Raw genomic sequence first — 19,598 nt, 5'->3', positions numbered from 1 at the left:
GAATGAACAATGGATTACAGAAGACATTAAACAGGAGATTAAAAAGTTTTTAGAGGTGAATGAGAACACACATAAAACATATCAAAATCTCTGGGACACTATAAAAGCAGTTCTAAGAGGAAATTTCATTGCATGGAGTTCATTCCTTAAAAGAAGAAAAAGTCAACAAATAAATGACTTAACACTACATCTCAAAGCCTTAGCTAAAGAAGAACAATAAACACCAAAAGCAACAGAAGGCAGGAAATGAATGAAACTGAAACAAAAGAAACAATTGAAAAAATTACAGAACAAAAAGTTGGTTCTTTGAAAAAACAAATAAAATTGACAGACCCTTAGCCATGCTGATGAAGAGAAGGAGAGAGAAAACTCAAATTACTAGCATATGTAATGAAAAAGTAAATATCACAACAGACACTACAGAAATACAGAAGATAATTAGAAATTATTTTGAAAATCTGTACTCCAATAAAATAGAAAATATTGAAGGCATCGAAAATTTTCTAGCTTCACATAATTTGCCCAAATTGAATCAGGATGATATACACAATTTAAACAAATCAATTTCAAGTGACGAAATAGCAGATACCATAAAAATCTACCAACCATGAAAAGCCAAGTTCTACAAGACCTTTAAAGAAGAACTAATACCAATATTCTCCAATTTATTTCAGGAAATAGAAAAAGAGGCAGCACTTCCAAACTCATTTTATGAGGCCAATATCACACTGATTCCAAAACCGGGCAAAGACACATCAAAGAAAGAAAATCCAGACCAATATCTCTAATAAACATAGATGCAAAAATTCTCAATAAAATTCTGGCAAATCAGATACAAAAACATATTTAAAAGATTGTGCACCATTATCAAGTAGGATTTATCCCAGGAATGTAAGGTTGCTTTAACATATGGAAATCAATAAATGTAATTCATCACATCAATAGACTCAAAGATAATCATATGATCATCTCAATAGATGCAGAAAAAGCATTTGACAAAACACAGCACCCCTTTATGTTCAAAACACTGGAAAAACTATGGATAACAGGAACATACCTCAACATCATAAAGGCTATCTATGCTAAGCCCCAGGCCAGCATCACTCTAAATGGAGAAAAATTGAAGGCATTCCCACTAAAAACTGGAACAAGACAGGGATGACTACTTTCACCACTTCTATTTAACACAGTTCTTGAAACACTGTCCAGAGCAATTAGAAAAAAAGAAATTAAAGGGATACACATAGGAAAAGAAGAACTCAAATTGGCACTATTTGCTGATGATATGATTCTATACCTGGAAGACCCTAAAATTTCCACTAGAAAACTCCTAGAACTAGTAAATGAATTCAGCAAAGTTATAGGATATAAAATCAACACCCATAAATCAAAGGCCTTTCTGAAATAAATCCTCAGAAAGGGAAATGAGGAAAACTATTCCATTTACAATAGCCTCAAAAAAAAAAAAAAAACAAACTTAGGAATAAATGAAAGAGGTGAAAGATCTATACAATTAAAAATACAGAACCCTAAAGAAAGAAATCAAAGAAAGACTAGAAGATGGAACGATCTACCTTGCTATTGGATAGGCAGAATTAATATTATCAAAATGACCATACTTCCAAAAGCACTCTACATATTTAATGCAATTCTGATCAAAATTCCAATGACCTTCCTCATAGATATAGAAAAATCAATCATGAAATTTATCTGGAAAAATAAGGACCCAGAAAATGTAAAGCAATCCTTTGCAGGAAGAGTGAAGCAGGTGGCATCGCTAAACCAGACCTTAAACTATACTACAGAGCAACAGTAACAAAGACAGCAGTAACAAAACAGTAATAAAAACAGCACCAAAACAGACTGATAGATCAATGGTACAGAATAGAGGACACAGAGACTAACCCACAAAACTACAATTATCTTATATTAGACAAAGGTGCCAAAAGCATGCATTGGAGAAAAGATAGTCTCTTCAACAAATGGTGCTGGGAAAACTGGAAATCCATATGAAACAAAATGAAATTAAACCCCTAACTCTCACCATGCACAAAACTCTATTCAAAATGGAATACAACCAAAGACCCTTCGTCTAATAGAAGAAAAAGTAGGCCCTAATCTCCATCATGTGGGATTAGGCCCCAGCTTCCTAAATAAGACTCCTTGGCACAAGAATTAAAATCAAGAATCAATAAATGGGATGAATTCAAATTAAAAAGTTTCTTCTCAGCAAAAGAAACAATCTGTGAGGTGAATAGATAGCCTACATCTTGGGAACAAATCTTTACCTCTCACACATCAGATAGAGCACTAATCACTAGGGTATAAAAAGATCTCAAACAGCTAAACACCAATAAATAAATAAATAAATAAATAACCCAAATAATAAATGGGCCAAGGACCTGAAGAGACACTTCTCAGAAGATGTACAATCAATCAACAAATATATGAAAAAATGTTCAACATCACTAGCAATTAGAGAAATGCAAATCATTTCATCTCATTCCAGTCAGAATGGCAGCTATTATGAACACAAACAACTACAGTGTTGATGAGGATGTGGGGGAAAACGTACACTCATACATTGCTGGTGGGACTGCAAATTGGTGCAGCCAATATGGAAAGTAGTATGGAGATTTCTTGGAAAACTTAGAATGGAACCACCATTCAACCCAGCTATCCCTCTCATCGATCTATACCCAAAGGACTTAAAAACAGCACATGGAATACATCAATGTTTATAGCAGAAAAATTCACAATAGCTAAACTGTAGAACCAATCTAGATGCCCTTCAATAGATGAATAGATTTAAAAAATGTGGTTTATACACAATGGAATATTACTCAGCAATAAAAGAGAATAAAATCATGGTAAATGGATGGAGTTAGAGAAGATAATGCTAAGTGAAGTTAGCCAATCCCAAAAAACCAAATGCTGAATGTTTTCTTTGATATAAGGAGGCTGATTCATAGTGGGATAGGGAGCAGGAGCATGGGAGAAATAGATGAACTCTAGATAGAGCAGAGGGGTTGGAGTGGGAGGGAGGGGGCATGGGGTAATTAATGATGTTAGAATGTGATGATCATTACTATCCAAAGTACATGTATGAAGACACAAATTGGTGTGAATATACTATGTATACAACCAAAGATATAAAAATTGTGCTCTATATATGTAATAAGAATTGTAATGCATTCTGCTGTCATATATAAATAAAAATAATTTACATAATAATAAAAAAATAAGTCTTAAGCCTTAGGCTTTAAGTCCAACAGATGCACACTCACTCAGATCACAATGAACAGGTCCGGAACCAAGGCAGGCTTTTCCTGGTGTGGAGTGGAAAACTGGTTGAGGAGAGGGTCAGGGTCTTAGGGAGAAGTTGCGGCTCTCACCAAGATCCAGACAAGGTGGTAGAGTTTGAGAGCAGTGAGGATCCTACAGAGGATGAGAATAATGATAACTGATGGGATGTCAGTCCAGGTCCTCATCAGGCTCTCCAGCTCAAGTGCATCCTTGTTTCGGCTGGCTGAATCTCTGTTCATCAGCTCTACTATTTATAGTGAATTTTAGGGCTTTTGACCCCCCTTTCAGTCCTTATCAGCTACCACCGGATTTCTTCATGATATCATTTACCCTTGGGTCAGAAACATCTGGTCTGGTGGTCTCCACCCTGATATTTTTGCCTTTCTCTTCTTATCAGGGGAGGACAGCCTGCCAGAGGCTTCACTCTGTTTTATCAGGGTGAGGGAAAGTAACTTGTTTGAGGACATACTGGAGGGATATGTTGAATGTGCCTGGGGAGACTTCAGGTTTCAAAATGGAGTTTTAAAAATGGAGTTGTTTAGGCTCAGGCCTAAGGTCATCCTCACATAATCATACTTCTAACTATTCATGCTTCCTTCCTTCCATCTATCCATCCATCCCTCCACCTACCTCCTTATCTGCACATCTGTCTATTTGTCCACCCAGTGGGCCAAAACAAAAACCCAATGAATCAACATGAAGGGAAATCTCCAAGAGGTTAAGTTCTATACTAGGCTCTGGGCATCTAAAATTAAATAACATCCACCCCTATTCTCACTTAAGATAGTTCATAGGCTAGGAGACGTGCTTATACCAGAGAAGTTTTGACATGTGCAGGACTTTGATGTTTCTCATGGCCCTTGGTTCAGTGTGGTTTGTGTCCTTATGATGAGATCAGGGTGGGGCCCTTGGTTCAGCTTGGCTTGTTCCCTTATAAGGAGATGAGGGCAGGGCCCTTGGTTCAGGGTGGTGTTTTGTCCTTATAAGGGGATAAGGGCCGGCCCTGGTTCAGCTTGACTTTTTCCTTATAAGGTAAAAAGGGTGGGCTTGGTTCAGCATGGCCATTGTGAGGGAATTTCAAAGAGCAGGTATATAAGAGAGTGGCCACCACTGGGTTTTTGTCCATATGTACAGGAAGCTCTTGGTGGTGACCTGTCGGACTCCCAGATAGTTAGTGCGTTTTGTGGTGGTTGGTGGCTGGTGGTTGGTGGTTGGTGGTTGTGGTCTTCTGGGTTTTTTGATTTGATTTTTTTTTCCTTTTGTTTCTTTGCTTTCCTTTTGGGGGCTTTTTTATTTTAGTTATTTGTTTTGGTTTATTATTTTTTTTTAAGCTAGCATCCTAAGATGGTGTTCCGTTTTAGGATCAGGAGTGAGAGTAGTGAGAGCAGTGTAGAGAGACCAGGGCGGGGCTCCTATGAGCCTGCCATCACCGACCATTATGAACTTCTGCGGGACATTGGGGAAGGGGGCTTCGGGAAGGTGAAACTTGCCCGCCATCGCCTCACGGGGACAGAGGTTGTGGTGAAGGTTGTGGCAAAAGTAGGCAGGAACCTCCCCTTCCTGTCTGAACCCCATATAATGGCGGGCTTGGATCACCCAAACGTGATCCGACTCTTCCAGGTCATTGAGACCCTCAAATATATGTACATTATCATGGAGCATGCAGGTGGGGGACATCTTCGGAGCCTCATCTCGGAACCTGGTGGCATGCCTGAGGAGGAGGCCCGCAGACTCTTCAGGCAGATGGTGCGTGCTGTGCAGTACTGCCATGAGAAGGGCATCGCACACCTGGACCTCAAGCCCGAGAACTTCGTGCTGGATGCCAGTGGTACCGTGAAACTCATTGACTTTGGCCTGAGCACCAGATTCACAGCCAGGCAGAAGCTGAGCAAGTTCTGGGGCACTCTCCAGTACTTTGCCCCAGAAGTTGTCCGTAGGGAGGAATACGAGGGCCCCCTGGCGGACATCTGGAGCCTGGGGGTGGTTCTCTATTTCATGCTGACAGGGAGCCGCCCATTTATAGCAAACAGTGTTGGGGAGGTGAGGAGGCTGATCATGGAGGGAGCCTATGGCATTCCTGCACATGTTTCCAAGGGAGCTCAGAGCCTCATCCTTGAGATTCTGAAGATGAAGCCCAGGCAGAGGCCCAGCCTAAAACAGATAATGAGCCACCCATGGCTGAGCCAGGGCAAGGAAGATTCACCCAGTCCTTCTTGCAAGGCCCTCCCCACCCACCCGGATCCTGCCATTATAACAACCATGTTCGACATGGGTTACGACCCCTATAACATCTGGGTGTCCCTGTCAAATAAGAAATACGATGATGCCATGGCTACCTACCTCCTGCTCAAGTGCCAGAGAACCCAGGGGGTGGGTTGCACATGCCAGGAGAAGCCCGTGCAGCGTCGGGTGGTAGGGCCTCGCCCAGCCCCTGCAGATCCTCCTAGGGTCGACCCCAGGAAGTGCTTCAGTGAGCCTGCCCTTCGCTTGCCCTGTGAGCAGCAGCAGCAGCCAGAGGAGGCCAAGCTGTCTCTGCAGAAGGGTGGTGGCAGTGCCAGTGTGCCTGGCATTCGTCTCCGCTTTGTCCACGTGGACACACCCCCTCCCAGCCTAACCTCCCAGCACCACCCTATACCCAGCACAACCGACCCCTCCAGCCTCAGTAGGGAGATCACAGAGGACCACAGCTCCTCCTCCCAAGCTACCTCCACAGAGCCAACCCACCACTGCATCAGGGGTTGGAGGAGGGTGAGGAAGCGTATTGTCTCCTGCCTTCGACAGCTGTGTTTCATCCCATGCTTCAGTCAGTCATTGTTCAGGAGCACAGTGGTTCCAGTGGAAATCCCCAGCCAAGACCAACAGAACCAATGAGCAGCCCGAAGACCAAGGTGTGCCAACAGGTTTCCAGGCAGGAGCGCATCTGGGTCCACCAGGAGTCTCCTCTGCCCCCACCTGCGAAGATAACTCATAGAGACTTTGCCTTGGGTTACGTCCCCCTGTCCTGCTCTTTGTCCTGCTGTTTCTGGTCACTGCCAAATAAGAAATTTATTCTTATTTTTTTTTCCACAAATTGTTCAATAAAAATGTTTCAAAGATTGAAAAAAAGCAATTGTGTGTGTGTGTGTGTGTGTGTGTGTGTTTTAAGAAGGAAGATTTAGGGCAAAACCAGAGACCAGCACTCAAGGCATGGACCACTATGCCTCCCTCTTCCAACCAGTGTGGATATTTGCTCACCTTGAGCCAGTGTTGATAGACTCACTTTTCTTGAGCCAATGTAGGTGGGGACTTGCTCCCCTTGAGCTTGTGTAGACTAGATTCACTTTGAGCTAGTCATTTTGGCTAGAGAAAATCCTTTTTGTGATCTTCAGACCTTCCCTGAAGTGTGTGGGGAAGGTGGGTTGCAGCTGTTGAAGACACCCATGGCAAGGCATTGGAAACTGTAGAATGTTCTATGGCTTCATCTCCATAATCCCATGTACAGGGAAGCAAGAGCTGGGCAGTGCATAGGGGCAAGCCTGCCTACAGCAGTGGCTGGGTGTCTCACCACATGCCAGCCATCCTTCCCACCTTCTGGTCACTGACAGTGACCACATGGATTTGGGGAACAGAAGTGTGAAATCTCAGGGATGCTACTTACATGAAAGCACTGCACCCATGTGGATTACCCCTTGGGTTCTGTTAACTTTTTTTTTTTTTTTGTATAATCAAGTGCACACAAAGTAGTAAAAAACCTCATGTTAGGACAGGAGGTTTTGTGCATCTTGCAGCCCTGGCATCTCTGAAGCTCTGGGACTGTTACCACAATCCCCTCAACTGACCCAGAACACTTGTAAAAGGGAAACCCAAACTCCTTGCCCCAAGTCTCCTCCTTTCAGCCTGAATCAGCTAGAGCAATCATAGCCCACATCCCTTTACAGCAGCAAGAATTCTCTTAATTAGAGGGGGATTGACAACAGGGCAAAAAGACAGTGTAGATGATGAGTGAGTCAGGAAGACCGTGCTGATTCAAAAGGTAATAAAATGCTAATACCTCCAGAGTACTTCCCCCTCCTCCTACTTGTTGCCAAGGTCACCTGCATCCAGGGAATTCTTCCTCCCAGCAAGGAGTAGTTAATGAATGCCTCCCTAGGCAGCTCCCTTCCTGCCTTTCTGGGTAGAGATGGAAAAAAGGGAGAAGTACCCCTGAAAGGCTCCTTTCTCACCTTTGATCATGAAAGCAAGGTAAGAGTAAGAGGGGGATGTGAAAAGAAAGGAAACCTGAAATCTATAAAAGGGGAAAGACACCCCCACTTTTGGGCACCAGCTCTGGTATGTAACCCCTCCTCTCCTCAGGACTCCCTCTCTCCCCCTCTCTGACACCTCTTCTATCCTGTAAATATTTTTTTTTCTTTTTTGCTCTTGCCTGGGTGTTGTTCAATGTTCAACACTGGGAGAATGGATCTTGATACTGATTTTCAAGACTGGTTTCAATTATGCCCTATGTTTTAGTCAACTTTTTCACTGCTGTGACTAAAAGACTTGACAAGAACATTAGAGGAAGAAAGTTTATTTGGGGGCTCACATTTTTAGAGCTCTCAGTCCACTGAGTGCTGGCTCTCTTTCCCAGAACTTGAAGTGAGTCAGAACATCATGGTGGAGAGTGTGGTTGAGGGAATTGATGACCAGGAAGCAGAGATAAAGCTCTGATTAACAAGGACAAAATATAAATCCCAAAGGCATGCCCCTAGGTACCCACCACCTCAAGCCACACCCTACCTGCCCACAGTTACCTAGTTTCACTGATTGGAATAAGGTTCTCATAACAAAATTGTTTTATCCAAACTTTCTTAAATTTTGTCACACATGAGCTTTTGGGAGACACCTCATATCTAAACCATAACACCATGGATTGAAACAGAAACCCCTAGAAACATCAGAGGATTTATCAAGTTTGAAGATTAACCCTTAGTTTTGTAGAAGTAAACGAAGAGGTGATAGTGGGTGACTCCTCAGCCTAGAGATATACTCTCCTGGCTGGACATTGTATCCTCTAGGAAACTAAGTAGTGCTGAGGCTTGAGCTACATTTCCTCTCGTGAGTCAGAATCTTTGAGGGTGGAGTGAAAGCATCCAGAAGTTTTCATTCTGCATCTGATTCTTATGAGCAGCCACCCCTAGTAAGTGTGATCATCAAGTGGGATCTGAAGATTCTCTGGGTAGAGTTCTACAGCGCCCTCCCTGCTCTGCCTTGGGCAGCTCCCTTCTGCCATCCTCAGTACTCAGCAGATAAAATGGGGCTGGGTTAGCAGGTGGCCAGAGGGTTGCTGGGTGGTGAGCCTTCCTCCCTCTACCCTAGAGATGATAGAGTGTAGAGCTAAATGGTTTTGCATTAAGGGGCCCTTTTTGTAGCTGATCCCAGGGACAGCTGAGAACAACCTAATAACCATATTCGATTTTCAGATTTTCCGTCTCTAAAAAGCCTGCTTTGCTTTGAGTCAGTTCTCCCCCCACCCCCCTCTAAATTATAAAAGGAATCAGATTTTCTCTCTCAAATTTCATTTGAACGTTTTTCAAGAGCAAAACATTCTGAGGTACCGGAGGAAGTCAGTCATAAAGAGATTCAGGAAATGTGTTTTATCAGTTTCGTTGATATTCAAGTAAATTCAGAGTCAGATTTGGAGGGAGAATAGAAATGTTTCCTTTATACTGAAGCACTGCATGTAGAAGCTTCAACCGAGATCATTATAAATTAATGTTATATTTTGGGATTATATGTTTTTTTAATAAAGAAATAAAGAAAAGGGAAGCCAAGCCAGGCTAGTTACATCTCTGGATTCAGCCCGCTATACCAAAAAAGGTTGAAAGCCAAGGGAAAGAGGCTCAAGTGGCAAATGCACTGAGGTTGGAAACCTATTACTAATTCAGGAGCAAGTGCATTAAGAGAGCTTCAGAGCAGCAGTCCCGTCAGATGCAATTAAAGAGCTGCACATGGAAACAGCCTCTTCATAATTTATGGAGCAATTTCACTTTCTTTTTGGGGAGAAGGTTTCTTATCGATAGAAATTTGTCCTTGTGAGTGAATTGTTAGGAATACCAATTATGTGTTTTACTATTTAATTTTATAGATATTCCTGGTTAAGTTGTGAAAGTGTGTAGCTGATCAAAATCTGATTTCACCATCTTCTCATGGTGTTGTTTTCAATACCTCCAGTCTTGTGAAATGTGGGTTGATAAAAAGCAAAGTTTATGAGGAATTTCTTCTTTCATGTTCAAAATAGCTCTAAGGCCAACCCCCCCTCCAAAGAAACAAATAAACCAAACTTTTAATTTTGATACAGGGAAAGCAACATTTACTTTTTAAGTGGTGTTTCATGTTCTCTGCTATTAACTAAAAAAAAGAAAATTTTCCTGTTAACACTCTCTGGGAAAACAAATTACTTCATTTACAAGGGAAAGGAGTCAAGTGTGGCATATACCTATAATATTAGTGGCTCAGGAGGCTGAGGCAGGAGGATCGCAAGTTCAAAGCCAGCCTCAGCAACTTAGAAAGGTCCTAAGCAACTTAGAAAACTCCTGTGTCAAAATAACAAATAATAATAATAAAACAGGCCGGGATATGGCTCGTGATAAAGTGCATCTGGGTTCAATCCCTGATACCAAAAAAAAAAAAAAAAAAAAGATAAGAAAAGGAAAAGGAGTAGGGATTTGGCTAGGGATCTCTTATCCACCACATAGCTTGTAGCATGTAAGTATATACTCTCATATTACATTAGTTCAGTTCTCAGGCAGGACAAAAAAAATAAAAATTATAAATGGAAAATAATGAAAAGTATATATGATATTTGAAATTAGAAAAATTCTAAATAGTTGTTTTTCTCCTAATGACTAATTATTCCATAAAAGGATGGAGTCAGTCTCTCAATAAAAAAATATCCTAAGAAACTAAAAGTAACCCCCAAAAGAAGACACTTAGGGAAAAGTACTTGGCCTTCCAAAAATTTATATTTGGGACTATCTCATAGAAAGATGCTCAAACACCCTTGTCTTTTTGTATCCAAGGAGATATATATATATATATATATATATATATATATATATATATATATATGAGAATTATGCTTCTAAAACAGACATGAAAATCAATGAATATAATAGAAAGCTACTAGAAAGTTGAAATCTATAAGATATACATGGGGAACTGAAAATCAGGCATGAAATAGTCACAGAATTTGGACCTTAACTTTTCCCTGCTGCCACCAGTAGTGGAAATGGCCTAGAAATGGCCATAGCAAGAGATGTGTGGGTTTATGAAAGGATCTCCTAAGTAGACTAAAACTAGCTGCCTTACCAAAAACGTTAGGAGTCAAGATTCTGGTGTTCTGCAACAAGGCAGATGTCAGCATCCAGGAAGAAGCAGAGTGCTTTCAGTAGGAGATTCTCGGTAGTAAATATTGAATTTGGTGTGCCATCCCAATCCAAAGAGCAATTTAAAAAATTGAACTGAAGTTCAGGAGAGTGATTGTTCTAAAGATTGGTTAGCAAAAATTGGGTTGCTGAAAACACGATAGTGGATTAGATCCCTAGGTTGGGATGATGTGGTGACCGAAATAGAGATTCAAGACTGGGTTTAGAATCAATTCAAATTCAGGGGTACGTAGGAAAGAAAAGAAACAGTATCAAGACTGATCTCTTCATACCTCTTAATTCAGTAATTCAATATACATTTGAAGCTCAGATACAGATTCACTTACAAAATTGAATTATTTTTATATTGGATGGGGAGGATCCCCTTAAAGACTTAATGCTAATCACTACCTAATTTTCTCTCTTTTTCTCCCTCTCTCTTTGTACAACAGTTCACATGTTCTTGCTCTTTGTTACAATATAATTCATAATTTAACTGCTGTCTCAGCCAAGAAGTGTTTCCCCCGCTACCCTATCACATTCAATATTATTCTGCAATTTCTTAATAAAGCAAGGTTACTTGCTATTTCTCTATCTTCCCCCCAAAGATCTTGAGAACAGAATCTCCCTCTTCTTTTTATTTTTTCCAAAACTTAAACAGTTGAAAAAAAGAAAGAATTTTAATTGTGCTGAAACAAACATAATGAAGAATTTTCCACTTAAAAAAATTCTTTTAAATAGTTGAAAGGTTGACCTAACGTCATTTTCCAAGTTTGAGTGATGAAGAGATTTCTTCCTCCAAAAGACGTTTTCTGCACCTGCTCAAAGGAAGAACCTATTACCCCAGATCTATCAGAATCTAATTAGAATGCCCCCCCCCATTTTTTTTAAATCTGGAGGGCTCAATGGGCATTTCAAATCACATCTTTAAGTGTTAGTTTGGGGAATGGAAATCATTCCTATCCTTGACATGATGACTACACTTTAGGACTTATGCCCACATCTACCACAGCAACCCACACAAAGGCAAATCATAATTTGAACGCTGAAAACAAGCATTTGCCAATTGTTATCCAATATTTCTCATCTCCTGTATCTAACCATTGAAGCAGATTCCTCTCTCTGAAGGGTGTGCAATAGCTGAGCCAAGCAGACAAAGTGAGGTTGGCTATTTTATGTTGGGGCTTGGAAAAGGAAACTTCCACCTGATAGAAAGGGACAACTCAGAGCAGTGGGATAATCCATAGTCCATAAAGGACACTGGAGAGCAAATGCTTGGAGGGGTGAGATGAAGTGATATCAAAGATGGAAACGGAAGTTTGAGTTTAGGTTTGAAGGGCAAGAGAATGTGAAAGGAAAAATCAGGCAGTGGGCCCTGCTCTGCTTTCTGGAACCTTAGTGTGCTTGAGGCTCCCTTTTATGGATCCACAGATTTATTACTTGATTTAATCTACTTGTTTTAAAGGACTAGGAATGGAGAGGATTGAACCATCAGGCAGAAAAATTCCCCAGGAAGACTTAATGATATTTGCTCTAAGCCCCATCTTGGGTGTTCTCAGGTGGGAGTAAGTGATGGAAAAAGGGAACTTTACTCCTCTCTCCTTCCAGCTTCAGGATTTAGCGCTAACCATGATGTTGACAGGAATCCTATGGCTTCCTTACATAGTGCTTGTCAAACCAATGAAGGGGCCAGCTTTCAGGTGGGCTGTCAGTAGCAGAATGGTTGATCATGATGCAAAGTCCCGTGGGCAGTGGTGCACAAAAACAAAGAATTTATTGTTTCTATGACTTTAAATGATGTTAATGAAAATCTTCCAGTTTTCCAGAAGAAACCATGGGTCCAAAGTTGATTTTCCACCTTTTGCTTGATGTTTCTTTAATGTCCATGTGCTTATTGTGCACTGAAAGGCTTCCTTTTCGACTCTCCATCCATGTGTAGTACAGAGAAGAGCTAATGAGCCTTCATACCACCCTAAGATGGGTATCAAAATGAAGGATTTAATCAAATGAGGAATGGGCTTCTGGTAGTGTCATGACACCCTCATTTCCCACATTCATTAAAAAGCAAAATCAAGTCCCTCTTTCTTTTTCTTCTTCCCCCCCTCCTCCTCTTCTGCTTCCTTTTTCTCTACTTGGCCCTGTTTCTGGAATTTCAGATGCAGAGAATTAAACAAACCATTTTCCTCCTTCATGACACATTGACATCAGTGGTCCATGCAAGGCCCTTCTTTTGTTTAGGTTGTTTATTTTTATTCCCTTTTTATCCTTCTTCTGTAGTCCTATGTATCACCGTGTGTGTGTGTGTGTGTGTGTGTGTATGTGTGTATCCTACTTCTATAACATTTCTTGTACCCTTCCTTTCTTTCTCCTTCCACAAGCTTCTACTTTAATTCAAACCTTTGTCATCTATCAGACCAAATAGTCTGTTAACTGGTCTTTCATTATAACCTAAATATCTCAAATTATTCTCCACACTTCTGATACTGGAAATATGATTATAATCATCCAATGCCTCATCTTTGATCTTACAAGGTACAGTTCAAACTCCTTCACACAAGGTGAAACACTTACCAACAGCATACCCTTTGTGCTCACCAGTCACACTTTCCCATAGCTACACCTATCCCCTTACACCTCTCCTGGAATCCTGCTTTCTCTTATCTTCCACCTCAAGATCTATCTGATACACTTGTATTTGTCAATTAAGACTCTGATATAGGTTTTTCTATAAAGGTTTCCTGATTGCCTGTCCATCATGTAAAACTAATTGTATTACTTTTTTTCTTTTCTTTCTTTTTTGCCACCATGTCCTATCCTTATCTCTAAAAGAAATAATAATAACTTTAGCACTTTATTGCATTTATAATTTTTTACATCTGAGTCCTCTGGAGGCAGTAACCATACCTATTAGTCCATTTCCATGTGCCATTTACAAAGTGCTTGGCAGATATGAGGTCTTCATTAGGTGTTTGTTAATTGAATGAATAATGAAGTCACAATCAATCAAAATTGTCTTAATGAAGACCTCAAACTTGGGTTGGTGTCTATGACTGACCTTCATTTAAGGAGGGAATATAATGTGCATAGAGAAGGGGTGACCCAATGCAATTTTCTGATCACATCACTTTGTCTGGTCAGTCACTTCAACAAATATCTTTTCAAATATGGGAAACAAGCCAAATCCTTGTTTATGATGTTCCATTCCCTTCATGGTCTGATTTTTTTAACCTAACTTGGCAGGCTCATTTCTCATGACTCCTTCTTGTATATTTTAGGAACTTGCCGGGGCCTGCCCCCTCAGTGCTTTCCTTTAACTGTCCTTTAACTATCCCAATGGTTCCCTGATTTCGCTAGCTAATGTCTTCTCCTTTAAGCTTCCATTTTAACATCTTCTTTATGGCACCTAATAGTATTGTGCTTTATGATTTAATGGCGGTGTATTCATCTCACCAACTCTTCAGTAAAGAGAATACATGCTGTTTATTTTAGGGTATCTTTCTTTGTGCATCTCATAAAGGTCATAGGGAGATAAGAAACTTGACCTTTACTGAGTACCTGCTTTACAGAAGGCATCAGCTGAAGTACATTTGTACATTATTTTGTTTTCCACATTTGACAGATAAGAAGTAGATCCATATGCTCATGATTATTAAATTAACAAAAAAGTGAAGGGCCTGGACATGAATTCAGCTGTCCCTTCTACCATCACCATATTGCTTCTCAATGCCTGCTACTGATGAATCAGAGTGATTCTTGTTTATGGATTTCTCTCTGCTGTTGGTCTTTAAACAGACAGGAGACCCGTGAGCTCCAGCTGATACCTAGTTACTCAGAAGTGAACAATCTGGCTTGTGTATTATTCAGGTCCTAATTTTCTCCTTGACCTGTTTCTAGAGTTGGGATCAACCTATTTGATCTGTAGTATGACATTTACCCAAGGAAGCAGGGAAAACTCTGGTGTGGATTTTTACTCTTCATTGGAAGCTCTGGAGAATAGTCATAGATAGAAATTATTTGGTTAAGTTACTTTCAAAGAGTAACTTTCTGACTTCATAGAAATTTAAAATTTCCCATTTTGAAGGGGTTTGAGAAGTCTTCTCTATTACACATTTACCTCTTATTTCTCATTGGAAATAAAAGATAACTATAAGAGACACACTCTGGTGGTCTCTGGAGTTAAGGTCTGCTGTCATATATCATAGAGGATGCCCTGTGAATTTGTTTTACATCTACATCATTTTAATAAAAGACCAAGTATCTATAATGTCTTCCCTTAGGGAAGTAGCACCTCAGGAGGTAGACATTAGCAAGGAATCTGCTAAACTGGAAATTAGTTCCCTCCAACTTTGGTTAATTTTTTTTTTCTCCCTCCATCAAAACCCATAAATACAAAGTGATTAGCAATATTCGTTGCTTCCTTTAAAAGCCAGGAGTATGCCCCAGATATTTGTGTTGTGAGTACAAGATTCCCAGCATTGTTTAGAGCTCTTCCAACCCTCTATCTAAAAGATACTCTTTGGGCCTCTCCTAGGCTTCCATTGGTATTACCTGACCCCAGGCTACATCTTCCTTTGCAATCTCTTAGACAAGTAATAATTGCATTGAAGTTGCAGGATGCCAGAAATCAAAATGAAAAGTAATAAGTTTTTTCCAGAGGGGTTTTCTTTTGATACTTTATTACAGTATCAAAGATTAAGGCAATGCACTTATCATCTGTTTTATCTTGATTTCTAACCTAAGGTCACAATTAGAAGGTAAAATATAAGGCATAGATTTAAATGGCACCAAAAGTGCCCTTTCCATTTACTTTCTCTCTCTCTCTCTCTCTCTCTCCCCCCTTTTGATTTCATTTCCCTCATTCTTTGTAACATTGTGTAGATCTACCAGCATAGAGAATGCATGACCCCCTCCTCTTTAGTTAGTACTGCACTTTTCTGTATTGCACTAGGATCTACAAACAGAACAGTAGTTTCTCTTATCCAAGGCTTTACTTTCTGTGGTTTTAGTTATCCATGTTCCAATGTAGTCTGAAAAAATAAATGAAAAACTGCAGAAGAAAAAGCAAGTCATAAGTTTTAAATTGCACATTGTTGAGAGCCACAGCCAAAGGGGCCCCAGCAAACTTCCAGCTGCCAGCAAACTTCCAGCTGCTGGCTGATGATTGGCTCACAGCGGCCCCAGCAACATCTAGCTGATTGGCTCCTCTGCGGTGATGCTCATTGGGCTGTTTCCCTGCCCTTTCAGACCACGGAGCTGCTCATTGGGGGACTTTTTTGGCTCCGCCCACGTGACCCAGCCAATCGGCCTCAAGAGCAGGAGGATTGTGGGAGGTGGAGAGAAGCTTGTGTGGGAGAGAGAGGCTTGTGAAAAGCCGGTGGTGGCAGTTGAGACTCTGACGGTTTTTCCTGAGAGGCTGTTTTGTTTGGCGTGTGTGGTTCTAAAAATAAAGTTAGTTTCTTTTGACAAGTGGCTCCTGATTGTGCCCAGCCAGACTGCGGCATTTGGTGGCTCGCACGGGGAGCGACTGAGGGTAAATGAAACTGCTCGCCCCTGAGGGCAGGGCGAGAGGATGGGTAGCCATTTTAAGATTCCTCTTTTATTTTGCTTCACTTTTGTTTTAAGTTGCCTGTCCCTGGAGATGAGTGAGACGGAAGAAAAACCGCTCACATCTGAGGAAAAACTATTTATGTCTGAGGAACAGATAGGGAGAAAGGACGGATGCCCATGTCAGGAGGATAGAAAGGCTATAATGACTTTTTGTTGTTCCCTTTTTATTTCATTCTGTCTCGGTTTTGTTTGGCGTCATCTTGTTGGGTTGTATTATAGTAGAAATATGGGATCAGAAATTAGTAAAAAACAAACTGAAAGAGTGTTAAGTAAATTGTTAGAGGAAGGAGGCATCCCAGTAAAATCAAGAGCAGTCAGGGCATACGTTGATACAATACAAAAATGTAGCCCATGGCTTTTTAAGGAGGAGTTGTTAAATATATCACAATGGAACCATCATGGTGAAGATTTAAAAAGAATAGAAAAGAAAAGCCCAGGGACTCTGCCAGTTGGCACATTGCCATTGTGGACATTCGTATCTTGTTTGCTTAGTCCAAAGCCTTCAGTTCAGACAATGGTAGAGGAAGGAGAAGACATAATGATTCAAGTAAAAGAGAAGGTCTCTCAAGTTAGTCAGACAGAGGAAAAGATTCAAGTAAAAGAGAAGGTCTCTCAAGTTAGTCAGACAGAGAAAGAAAGTGGAAAACAGAAAAAGCCATCAGGGGGAAAGTTACAACAGGAGACTGCTACTAACACCTTTCTATCACCAGAGGGTGTAAGTGTCCAACCAACAGCACCACCTCTACAGGAGACTGCTACTAACACCTTTCTATCACCAGAGGGCGTAAGTGTCCAACCAACAGCGCCACCTCCATATGCTGGGAGGCCCCCAACCCCCGCAGTTGATAGTTGGGATCCTGAGACAAGATCTCAAATATTAACATGCCCTGTATTTGAGGCAGGAGGGCAGCGATTTTACCAAGTTTTAAATTTCAAAACAGTGAAGCAGCTAAAAGAGGCTGTAACAACCTATGGTCCTCAAGCACCCTTCACTGTAAGCATGGTCGAATCCATTAACAACTTGAACATGACGCCAGCAGATTGGGCTAATATGTGTAAAGCTGTGCTAAATGGAGGACAATACCTGTTATGGAAGGTTGCCAATGAGGAATTTTGCAAGGAAACGGCTAGGCGAAATGCAGCAGCTGGTTATCCTCAGAGAAATCTAGATATGTTGTTAGGAAAGGGACCTTATGAGGATCAGCAGCAACAAATTGCATATGATCCTGGCGTATACGCACAAATTGCTGCAGATGCAATTAAGGCATGGAAGACTTTACAAGGACATGGAGGTTTACAAGGTCAATTATCTAAGGTAATACAAGGAGCTAATGAACCTTATGCTGAATTTGTAGATAGGCTTATTCAAACAGCTACCAGAGTTTTTGGGAATACAGAACAAGCAATGCCATTACTAAAACACCTGGCTTATGAGCAAGCGAATCGTTGGTGCAGAGATATCATTAGACCATGGAAACATGAAGATTTAAACACATATATTAAATTATGTAGAGACATTAATGAACAAGAGCAAGTCGTGGCAGCTGCAGTAAAACAGGCTTTAGATGCCAGAGACATTAATGAACAAGGGCAAATTGTGGCAGCTGCAGTAAAACAGGCTTTAGATGCCAGGCCAAGAACATGCTACAATTGTGAACAAACAGGACATTTTAAAAGGAATTGCCCCATTGGAGGAGGGTTTAACAAAACTAGGTATCAAAGGAGTAGAATACCAGGTATTTGCCCACGATGCCGTAGAGGGAGACATTGGGCTAATGAATGCCGTTCTCAAACCACCATAGAGGGTACTCCATTATCAAAAAACGAACAAGGACCAGGTGTTTATCCACGATATCGTGGAGAAAGGCATCGGGCTCCATTGCCAAAAAATGGACAGGGGGGCCCAATGCTCCGGGGCCCAAAACCACAAATATACGGAGCACTGGAGGAACCCAGCAACCCCATCAGGGTAGTGCCCAGGACACATTGTCCATCAGATCCCTCATCAGACAAACCAGAGGGAGCGCAGGGTTGGACATCTGCGCCTCCGCCAGAGCAGTACTAACTCCAGAGATGGGAGTTCAAATCATTCCCACAGGGGTGAAAGGACCTCTTCCCAAAGGAACAGTAGGCTTATTATTGGGACGCAGCTCTTCTACTCTAAAAGGACTTATGATAAGTCCTGGGGTAATTGATCCCGATTATGAAGGTGAAATAAAAATTATAGCCAGTTCTCCAAAGGGTATATCAGTAATTTCACCAGGAGATAGAATAGCACAGTTACTAATAATACCCAGCCTACATGATAAATTTTCCAGTCGTACTGTAGAAAGAGGTTCCAAGGGATTAGGCTCCACAGGTGTAGATTGGGCTATGCTTTCTTTAAATTTAGATTCTCGCCCCATGCTAAAACTAAATATTCAAGGACATGAATTTAATGGACTACTGGATACAGGTGCAGACCTTAGCATCATCTCTCGTCAAGAATGGCCAAAACATTGGCCATTACAACAAGCCACTCAAACGCTTCGAGGCCTAGGAGTGGCAACTAATCCCCATAGAAGTGCAATGGTATTAGATTGGAAGGATCCTGAAGGATGTGAAGGAACTATACAGCCATATGTATTGGATCATCTTCCGTAAATTTATGGGGACGAGATGTCCTAGATCAATTAGGTTTGACATTAACAAATAACATCAACCAAAATGCACCCACTATTATGACTAGACAAGGTTTTAGGAAAGGAAAAAGATTAGAAAAACAAGAACAAGGTATAGCAGCACCAATACAAATAGATCAAGGAACAGAAAGACATGGGTTGGATTTTCAGAAAGGGCCACTGAGACAATAAAAAATTACTTGGAAATCAGAAAGACCAGTATGGGTTCCTCAGTGGCCCCTGACTAAAGAAAAGATACAAGCAGCCCATGACCTGGTCAAACAACAATTAGCAGAAGGACATATACAACCTTCTGTATCTCCCCATAATACTCCCATTTTTGTCATCAAAAAGAAATCTGGTAAATGGAGATTATTGCAAGATTTAAGAGCCATTAATAATGAGATGGTTATTATGGGACCTGCTCAATCAGGGATTCCTCAGTTGTCTGCTTTGCCAAAAACCTGGTATGTTTTAGTTATAGATATTAAAGATTGTTTTTTTTCAATTCCAATTCATCCTGAGGATAGTCCAGGTTTTGCATTTACTATCCCTGCACTGAATCATGAAGGTCCTGATCAGAGATATGAATGGAAAGTACTCCCTCAAGGGATGGCTAACAGCCCAACTATGTGTCAAATTT

At 40.9% G+C, this 19,598-nt stretch overlaps 1 protein-coding gene across 1 annotated transcript; it reads left to right on the top strand.

Moving 5' to 3' along the window:
* Positions 1-4,650: 4,650 nt before the first annotated feature.
* Positions 4,651-6,177, top strand: LOC124088315 (sperm motility kinase 4A-like). Its single transcript, XM_046437846.1, has one exon. It carries the CDS (start codon positions 4,651-4,653, stop codon positions 6,175-6,177), a length of 1,527 nt encoding a protein of 508 aa, XP_046293802.1.
* The last annotated feature ends 13,421 nt before the right edge of the window (positions 6,178-19,598 follow it).

This window comes from Marmota monax, unplaced genomic scaffold, assembly GCF_021218885.2.
Source record: "Marmota monax isolate L192 unplaced genomic scaffold, Marmota_monax_Labrador192_F-V1.1 WCK01_AAM20220418_F8-fsc00109, whole genome shotgun sequence".
In the NCBI taxonomy this organism is placed as follows: domain Eukaryota; kingdom Metazoa; phylum Chordata; class Mammalia; order Rodentia; family Sciuridae; genus Marmota; species Marmota monax.
The sequence above is the reverse complement of the archived record's forward strand: the minus strand, read 5'-3'. Positions and strand labels throughout refer to the sequence as shown.